This window comes from Teleopsis dalmanni, chromosome 1 (assembly GCF_002237135.1).
Source record: "Teleopsis dalmanni isolate 2A chromosome 1, ASM223713v2, whole genome shotgun sequence".
NCBI lineage: Eukaryota > Metazoa > Arthropoda > Insecta > Diptera > Diopsidae > Teleopsis > Teleopsis dalmanni.
This window is the reverse complement of record NC_051846.1, coordinates 232,053,132-232,062,270: the sequence shown is the minus strand read 5'-3', so window position 1 is coordinate 232,062,270 and position 9,139 is coordinate 232,053,132. Positions and strand designations below refer to the sequence as shown.

General features: G+C 29.5%; 4 protein-coding genes across 4 annotated transcripts; all 4 read right to left on the bottom strand.

Moving 5' to 3' along the window:
- Window positions 1–493: 493 nt before the first annotated feature.
- On the bottom strand, window positions 494–1,273 carry LOC119667664 (fork head domain transcription factor slp1-like). The gene has a single exon (XM_038076970.1). It carries the CDS (start codon window positions 1,271–1,273, stop codon window positions 494–496), a length of 780 nt encoding a protein of 259 aa, XP_037932898.1.
- Window positions 1,274–2,749: 1,476 nt separating this feature from the next.
- LOC119667663 (fork head domain transcription factor slp1-like) lies at window positions 2,750–3,529 on the bottom strand. Its single transcript, XM_038076969.1, has one exon. The coding sequence runs from the start codon at window positions 3,527–3,529 to the stop codon at window positions 2,750–2,752; it is 780 nt and encodes a 259-aa protein (XP_037932897.1).
- Window positions 3,530–5,380: 1,851 nt separating this feature from the next.
- On the bottom strand, window positions 5,381–6,112 carry LOC119667662 (fork head domain transcription factor slp1-like). The gene has a single exon (XM_038076968.1). The coding sequence runs from the start codon at window positions 6,110–6,112 to the stop codon at window positions 5,381–5,383; it is 732 nt and encodes a 243-aa protein (XP_037932896.1).
- A 1,037-nt stretch (window positions 6,113–7,149) lies between these two features.
- Window positions 7,150–8,940, bottom strand: LOC119667660 (fork head domain transcription factor slp1-like). Its single transcript, XM_038076967.1, has 2 exons — window positions 8,361–8,940; window positions 7,150–7,223 (listed from the first exon to the last, which is right to left on the bottom strand). Exons 1-2 carry the CDS (start codon window positions 8,938–8,940, stop codon window positions 7,150–7,152), a joined length of 654 nt encoding a protein of 217 aa, XP_037932895.1.
- Window positions 8,941–9,139: the final 199 nt, after the last annotated feature.

Sequence of the window (9,139 nt, the reverse complement as noted above, 5' to 3'; positions counted from 1 at the left end):
ATCTATTCATAATATTAATCCATTTATTTGTATTGGAAATTTTGTAATTTGTAACAAGAATTCCACGTAAAAAAACATAAAATTGATATTTTTAAAATATTTATTATTTACTTAATAAATATTTTCAAATTAATTGTATTATTTATTTTTTAGGTCTGAAGTAAAAATTTATTCGATATGGTATATGCCGCTAATGAAATATCTGGTTGTATCTCGTTATCATTTTCATTAGGAAACTTTTTTTGTACAATAGATCTTCGATCTTTAGAGACCTTCCTTCCCAATTACCTTATGCAAATAAAGTATTAATCATTTTTTAAATAAAAAACAGAAAAAATTTGCTTAAGCATTCACATCTATTAATATATTATGAAATTTATATACATTGAACAATTACAATTACCAAAATATCTTATATCATATTATTACTATGTACAAATTAACAGTTTCTTTATGAAATAAATAAATTAAAAAATTATTTCCTTGAATTATATTACATTGGAAGTCCCCCATACATAGTACATTGTTGGAGATTGCACCCGCACTCAGCAGAAAGTGTTTGTTGAACTTGAAATTGATGTTGTACTGCAATTCGGTCTTCAGTTGGGAGCTGGGGGTGAAAGTTGTTTAAAGCTTGTTGTTTTTGTAGTACAGCTTCTTGTACAAAACGAACTTCTTCTGGAGTCGGAAAATACACAGCGTTTGGAGAGTAATGAGAGTTATACGGTATTGTGTTGCTTTGGTGATAAGGATGTCCGTACGAGTAACCACCACCGCAATGTAAAGTTGCTCTTGAATCATTTAACGTTGAATTATTATTCCGACGTAAGCGGCCAGTGGTTTTCCCAATAGTTACGTCTTCCGCTGATGGATCTATTGCCCAATAGTGACCACGTCCTGGATCATCTAACGCCCGAGGTATTCGCACAAAATATTTATTCAAGCTTAGATTGTGCCGAATGCAATTCTGCCACTTGTTTCTGTTATTTTGATAGTACGGAAAGTTATTAGCTATCCACTCACATATCCCGCCCAATGTTAAACGTTTATCAGGACTGCTACCTATGGCCATAACAATCAGTGAACTATATGTATACGCTGGTTTCTCATTAGTGAATGTAGATTCATCTGATAATGTTTCATCTGAAGAAGTAATATCACATGAACTTATGGCCCATTCTTCCGTCGAAGTATTACTCTCTATCTCCAAAGAGGACTTTGTGTCCGATAATATAGAACGAATTGAAAAGTTAGATTCGAATACTTCAGCCATTATTTAATTTCTATTCAAATTATTGTTAATGAAAATGTAAATAGTCGTATCAGATTTGGAGCTCTTTACTTATCTCACGTTGAGTTGTGATTGATAAAGTCTGGGTGTTGTGTCCCTCTTTTATACTTTTAAAAAGTCATGCGAGAGGAATATATAAATATTTTCTATTAAGGTTGTAAGTACGAAATACCAAATACTCTATATCAATGCTATATATATATTACAAGAACAAGAACTAGTTAATACTATTTAATACATGGGCGTAACTACGTTTAAGTCCATAAGTACTTCCTACATACCGGCTATATGTGCTACCTACTACACATCGAAAAGAAGAGAGTTAGAAGTTAAGAAAAAAATAATACAGATATCAATAATCATCCATTCATTAATGGAATGTTGTCTACTAAGCCAGATCCATTGTTTTTGATGGTTTATTGCCGGCTTAAGTTTCGTGTTCTTGAAAATTTCTTTTCGTTTAATCATACCTGCACATATGATGCGTTTGCTAAAATTTGTCATTTTATTTTTGAGTTGCGCGTTAAGCCGTTCATTAGAATTTGCTCTTGTTTCTTTTCTTCACTAACCCCCTAATTCAACTTAAAGAGTTATGAATACAATTACTCAGCAAATGTCACGAAAATCTGAATGAAACTTTAAAAATTTATTATATTATTTCTGTTATTTGTTATTGTAGTTTCTTTCTTAAGATTCACACTTGTTGTTTGGTACTTCCCACCTACTAAAAATGTTTCGAATCATATAATAGATTGTAATAAGCACTTTTATGATATCGAAATATGTATATCAATGGACGACAATACCAAGTCAAAACTGAAACACGGACTTTGCTTCGTTTCAACACATAAAGTCTCTGACACAAAAAATTTTCTTTAACATATATTGTAGTGTATATTGTAGTACAGAATAGTGTAGTATAGTAAATTATTATTTTATTATTTAATTGATCTATTTACTGACTATCTATTCATAATATTAATCCATTTATTTGTATTGGAAATTTTGTAATTTGTAACAAGAATTCCACGTAAAAAAAACATGAAATTGATATTTTTAAAATATTTATTATTTACTTAATAAATATTTTCAAATTAATTGTATTATTTATTTTTTAGGTCTGAAGTAAAAATTTATTCGATATGGTATATGCCGCTAATTAAATATCTGGTTGTATCTCGTTATCATTTTCATTAGAAAACTTTTTTTGTACAATAGATCTTCGATCTTTAGAGACCTTTCTTCCCAATTAACTTATGCAAATAAAATATTAATCATTTTTTAAATAAAAAACAGAAGAAATTTGCTTAAGCATTCACATCTATTAATATATTATGAAATTTATATACATTGAACAATTACAATTACCAAAATATCTTATATCATATTATTACTATGTACAAATTAACAGTTTCTTTATGAAATAAATAAATTAAAAAATTATTTCCTTGAATTATATTACATTGGAAGTCCCCCATACATAGTATATTGTTGGAGATTGCACCCGCACTCAGCAGAAAGTGTTTGTTGAACTTGAAATTGATGTTGTACTGCAATTCGGTCTTCAGTTGGGAGCTGGGGGTGAAAGTTGTTTAAAGCTTGTTGTTTTTGTAGTACAGCTTCTTGTACAAAACGAACTTCTTCTGGAGTCGGAAAATACACAGCATTTGAAGAGTAATGAGAGTTATACGGTATTGTGTTGCTTTGGTGATAAGGATATCCGTACGAGTAACCACCACCGCAATGTAAAATTGCTCTTGAATCATTTAACGTTGAATTATTATTCCGACGTAAGCGGCCAGTGGTTTCCCCAATAGTTACGTCTTCCGCTGATGGATCTATTGCCCAATAGTGACCGCGTCCTGGATCATCTAACGCTCGAGGTATTCGCACAAAATATTTATTCAAGCTTAGATTGTGCCGAATGCAATTCTGCCACTTGTTTCTGTTATTTTGATAGTAAGGAAAGTTATTAGCTATCCACTCACATATCCCGCCCAATGTTAAACGTTTATCAGGACTGCTACGTATGGCCATAACAATCAGTGAACTATATGTATACGCTGGTTTCTCATTAGTGAATGTAGATTCATCCGATAATGTTTCATCTGAAGAAGTAATATCACATGAACTTATGGCCCATTCTTCCGTCGAAGTATTCCTCTCTATCTCCAAAGAGGACTTTGTGTCCGATAATATAGAACGAATTGAAAAGTTAGATTCGAATACTTCAGCCATTATTTAATTTCTATTCAAATTATTGTTAATGAAAATGTAAATAGTCGTATCAGATTTGGAGCTCTTTACTTATCTCACGTTGAGTTGTGATTGATAAAGTCTGGGTGTTGTGTCCCTCTTTTATACTTTTAAAAAGTCATACGAGAGGAATATATAAATATTTTCTATTAAGGTTGTAAGTATGAAATACCAAATACTCTATATCAATGCTATATATATATATTACAAGAACAAGAACTAGTTAATACTATTTAATACATGGGCGTAACTACGTTTAAGTCCATAAGTACTTCCTACATACCGACTATATGTGCTACCTACTACACATCGAAAAGAAGAGAGTTAGAAGTTAAGAAAAAAGTAATACAGATATCAATAATCATCCATTCATTAATGGAATGTTGTCTACTAAGCCAGATCCATTGTTTTTGATGGTTTATTGCCGGCTTAAGTTTCATGTTCTTGAAAAATTTCTTTTCGTTTAATCATACCTGCACTTATGATGCGTTTGCTAAAATTTATCATTTTATTTTTGAGTTGCGCGTTAAGCCGTTCATTAGAATTTGCTCTTGTTTCTTTTCTTCACTAACCCCCTAATTCAACTTAAAGAGTTATGAATACAATTACTCAGCAAATGTCACGAAAATCTGAATGAAACTTTAAAAATTTATTATATTATTTCTGTTATTTGTTATTGTAGTGGTGCAAATTATATTCCTAGGTATCGGTGTTATAGTTAAAGATTATTTACAAATATTTCAATATTTCAAGGATAAAATGTTCTAAATCCGTTTTTTACAAAAACAAAATTTTACAAATGTTGATATACTATCTAAACACAGAGATATAAAGATTTTTAAATTTTATTGATTTATCATCAATTAAAAAGATTACTAGAACAGATTAAACTTAAATCACCTAAAACAAACTAGTCTCAAGACTTATTTTGTATTTTACTAAAATTTACTTAAAAATTATTACTTCAACCTAAGATATATATAATATTTTTGCACAATTCTTTCTATATGTTGTACCTTCTCATGTTTTTAGAGACCAGGTCCAACGAATCCACAACGACATTTCTTAAGATTCACACTTGTTGTTTGGTACTTCCCACCTACTAAAAATATTTCGAATCATATAATATATTGTAATAAGCACTTTTATGATATCGAAATATGTATATCAATGGACGACAACACCAAGTCAAAACTGAAACACGGACTTTGCTTCGTTTCAACACATAAAGTCTCTGACACAAAAAATTTTCTATAACATATATTGTAGTGCAGTATAATACAGAATAGTGTAGTATTGTAATTTATTATTTTATTATTTAATTGATCTATTTACTGACTATCTATTCATAATATTAATCCATTTATTTGTATTGGAAATTTTGTAATTTGTAACAAGAATTCCACGTAAAAAAACATAAAATTGATATTTTTAAAATATTTATTATTTACTTAATAAATATTTTCAAATTAATTGTATTATTTATTTTTTAGGTCTGAAGTAAAAATTTATTCGATATGGTATATGCCGCTAATGAAATATCTGGTTGTATCTCGTTATCATTTTCATTAGGAAACTTTTTTTGTACAATAGATCTTCGATCTTTAGAGACCTTCCTTCCCAATTACCTTATGCAAATAAAATATTAATCATTTTTTAAATAAAAAACAGAAAAAATTTGCTTAAGCATTCACATCTATTAATATATTATGAAATTTATATACATTGAACAATTACAATTACCAAAATATCTTATATCATATTATTACTATGTACAAATTAACAGTTTCTTTATGAAATAAATAAATTAAAAAATTATTTCCTTGAATTATATTACATTGGAAGTCCCCCATACATAGTACATTGTTGGAGATTGCACCCACACTCAGCAGAAAGTGTTTGTTGAACTTGAAATTGATGTTGTTTTTGTAGTACAGCTTCTTGTACAAAACGAACTTCATCTGGAGTCGGAAAATACAAAGCGTTTGGAGAGTAATGAGAGTAATGAGAGTTAAACGGTATTGTGTTGCTTTGGTGATAAGGATGTCCGTACGAGTAACCACCACCGCAATGTAAAATTGCTCTTGAATCATTTAACGTTGAATTATTATTCCGACGTAAGCGGCCAGTGGTTTCCCCAATAGTTACGTCTTCCGCTGATGGATCTATTGCCCAATAGTGACCGCGTCCTGGATCATCTAACGCTCGAGGTATTCGCACAAAATATTTATTCAAGCTTAGATTGTGCCGAATGCAATTCTGCCACTTGTTTCTGTTATTTTGATAGTACGGAAAGTTATTAGCTATCCACTCACATATCCCGCCCAATGTTAAACGTTTATCAGGACTGCTACATATGGCCATAACAATCAGTGAACTATATGTATACGCTGGTTTCTCATTAGTGAATGTAGATTCATCCGATAATGTTTCATCTGAAGAAGTAATATCACATGAACTTATGGCCCATTCTTCCGTCGAAGTATTACTCTCTATCTCCAAAGAGGACTTTGTGTCCGATAATATAGAACGAATTGAAAAGTTAGATTCGAATACTTCAGCCATTATTTAATTTCTATTCAAATTATTGTTAATGAAAATGTAAATAGTCGTATCAGATTTGGAGCTCTTTACTTATCTCACGTTGAGTTGTGATTGATAAAGTCTGGGTGTTGTGTCCCTCTTTTATACTTTTAAAAAGTCATGCGAGAGGAATATATAAATATTTTCTATTAAGGTTTTAAGTACGAAATACCAAATACTCTATATCAATGCTATATATATTACAAGAACAAATACTAGTTAATACTATTTAATACATGGGCGTAACTACGTTTAAGTCCATAAGTACTTCCTACATACCGACTATATATGCTACCTACTACACATCGAAAAGAAGAGAGAAGTTAAGAAAAAAATAATACAGATATCAATAATCATCCATTCATTAATGGAATGTTGTCTACTAAGCCAGATCCATTGCTTTTGATGGTTTATTGCCGGCTTAAGCTTCGTGTTCTTGAAAAATTTCTTTTCGTTTAATCATACCTGCACATATGATGCGTTTGCTAAAATTTATCATTTTATTTTTGCGTTGCGCGTTAAGCCGTTCATTAGAATTTGCTCTTGTTTCTTTTCTTCACTAACCCCCTAATTCAACTTAAAGAGTTATGAATACAATTACTCAGCAAATGTCACGAAAATCTGAATGAAACTTTAAAAATTTATTATATTATTTCTGTTATTTGTTATTGTAGTGGTGCAAATTATATTCCTAAGTATCGGTGTTATAGTTAAATTTTATTTACAAATATTTCAATATTTCAAGGATAAAATGTTCTAAATCCGTTTTTACAAAAACAAAATTTTACAAATATTGATGTACTATCTAAACACAGAGATATAAAGATTTTTAAATTTTATTGATTTATCATTAATTAAAAAGATTACTAGAACAGATTAAACTTGAATCGTCTAAAACAAACTAGTCTCAAGACTTATTTTGTATTTTACTAAAATTTACTTAAAAATTATTACTTCAACCTAAGATATATATAATATTTTTGCACAATTCTTTCTATATGTTGTACCTTCTCATGTTTTTAGAGACCAGGTCCAACGAATCCACAACGACATTTCTTAAGATTCACACTTGTTGTTTGGTACTTCCCACCTACTAAAAATATTTCGAATCATATAATATATTGTAATAAGCACTTTTATGATATCGAAATATGTATATCAATGGACGACAATACCAAGTCAAAACTGAAACACGGACTTTGCTTCGTTTCAACACATAAAGTCTCTGACACAAAAAATTTTCTATAACATATATTGTAGTGCAGTATAATACAGAATAGTGTAGTATTGTAATTTATTATTTTATTATTTAATTGATCTATTTACTGACTATCTATTCATAATATTAATCCATTTATTTGTATTGGAAATTTTGTAATTTGTAACAAGAATTCCACGTAAAAAAACATAAAATTGATATTTTTAAAATATTTATTATTTACTTAATAAATATTTTCAAATTAATTGTATTATTTATTTTTTAGGTCTGAAGTAAAAATTTATTCGATATGGTATATGCCGCTAATGAAATATCTGGTTGTATCTCGTTATCATTTTCATTAGGAAACTTTTTTTGTACAATAGATCTTCGATCTTTAGAGACCTTTCTTTCTAATTACCTTATGCAAATAAAATATTAATCATTTTTTAAATAAAAAACAGAAAAAATTTGTTTAAGTATTCACTTCTATTAATATATTATGAAATTTATATACATTGAACAATTATAATTATCAAAATATCTTATATCATATTATTACTATTCTCAGTTTGACAATCTAATAAATATGTTTTCTTAGTTTATGAAAGAGTATTAGAATAATTCAATAATATTACATTACTACTTAATTTTCAAATTTTTGAAATATCTTCCCAATTACCTTATGCAAATAAAATATTAATCATTTTTTAAATAAAAAACAGAAAAAATTTGCTTAAGCATTCACATCTATTAATATATTATGAAATTTATATACATTGAACAATTACAATTACCAAAATATCTTATATCATATTATTACTATGTACAAATTAACAGTTTCTTTATGAAATAAATAAATTAAAAAATTATTTCCTTGAATTATATTACATTGGAAGTCCCCCATACATAGTACATTGTTGGAGATTGCACCCACACTCAGCAGAAAGTGTTTGTTGAACTTGAAATTGATGTTGTTTTTGTAGTACAGCTTCTTGTACAAAACGAACTTCATCTGGAGTCGGAAAATACACAGCGTTTGGAGAGTAATGAGAGTTATAAACGGTATTGTGTTGCTTTGGTGATAAGGATGTCCGTACGAGTAACCACCACCGCAATGTAAAATTGCTCTTGAATCATTTAACGTTGAATTATTATTCCGACGTAAGCGGCCAGTGGTTTCCCCAATAGTTACGTCTTCCGCTGATGGATCTATTGCCCAATAGTGACCGCGTCCTGGATCATCTAACGCTCGAGGTATTCGCACAAAATATTTATTCAAGCTTAGATTGTGCCGAATGCAATTCTGCCACTTGTTTCTGTTATTTTGATAGTACGGAAAGTTATTAGCTATCCACTCACATATCCCGCCCAATGTTAAACGTTTATCAGGACTGCTACGTATGGCCATAACAATCAGTGAACTATATGTATACGCTGGTTTCTCATTAGTGAATGTAGATTCATCCGATAATGTTTCATCTGAAGAAGTAATATCACATGAACTTATGGCCCATTCTTCCGTCGAAGTATTACTCTCTATCTCCAAAGAGGACTTTGTGTCCGATAATATAGAACGAATTGAAAAGTTAGATTCGAATACTTCAGCCATTATTTAATTTCTATTCAAATTATTGTTAATGAAAATGTAAATAGCGGTATCAGATTTGGAGCTCTTTACTTATCTCACGTTGAGTTGTGATTGATAAAGTCTGGGTGTTGTGTCCCTCTTTTATACTTTTAAAAAGTCATACGAGAGGAATATATAAATATTTTCTATTAAGGTTGTAAGTACGAAATACCAAATACTC

Bases quoted from the DNA above. Each gene is read 5' to 3' on its own strand.
- LOC119667664 (XM_038076970.1), bottom strand. From the start codon at position 1,273: ATGGCTGAAGTATTCGAATCTAACTTTTCAATTCGTTCTATATTATCG.
- LOC119667663 (XM_038076969.1), bottom strand. From the start codon at position 3,529: ATGGCTGAAGTATTCGAATCTAACTTTTCAATTCGTTCTATATTATCG.
- LOC119667662 (XM_038076968.1), bottom strand. From the start codon at position 6,112: ATGGCTGAAGTATTCGAATCTAACTTTTCAATTCGTTCTATATTATCG.
- LOC119667660 (XM_038076967.1), bottom strand. From the start codon at position 8,940: ATGGCTGAAGTATTCGAATCTAACTTTTCAATTCGTTCTATATTATCG. The intron at 7,224-8,360 runs GTATTTTCCGAC...AAATATTTTTAG, and splicing joins CATTACTCTCCAAACGCTGT to TAGGTGGGAAGTACCAAACA.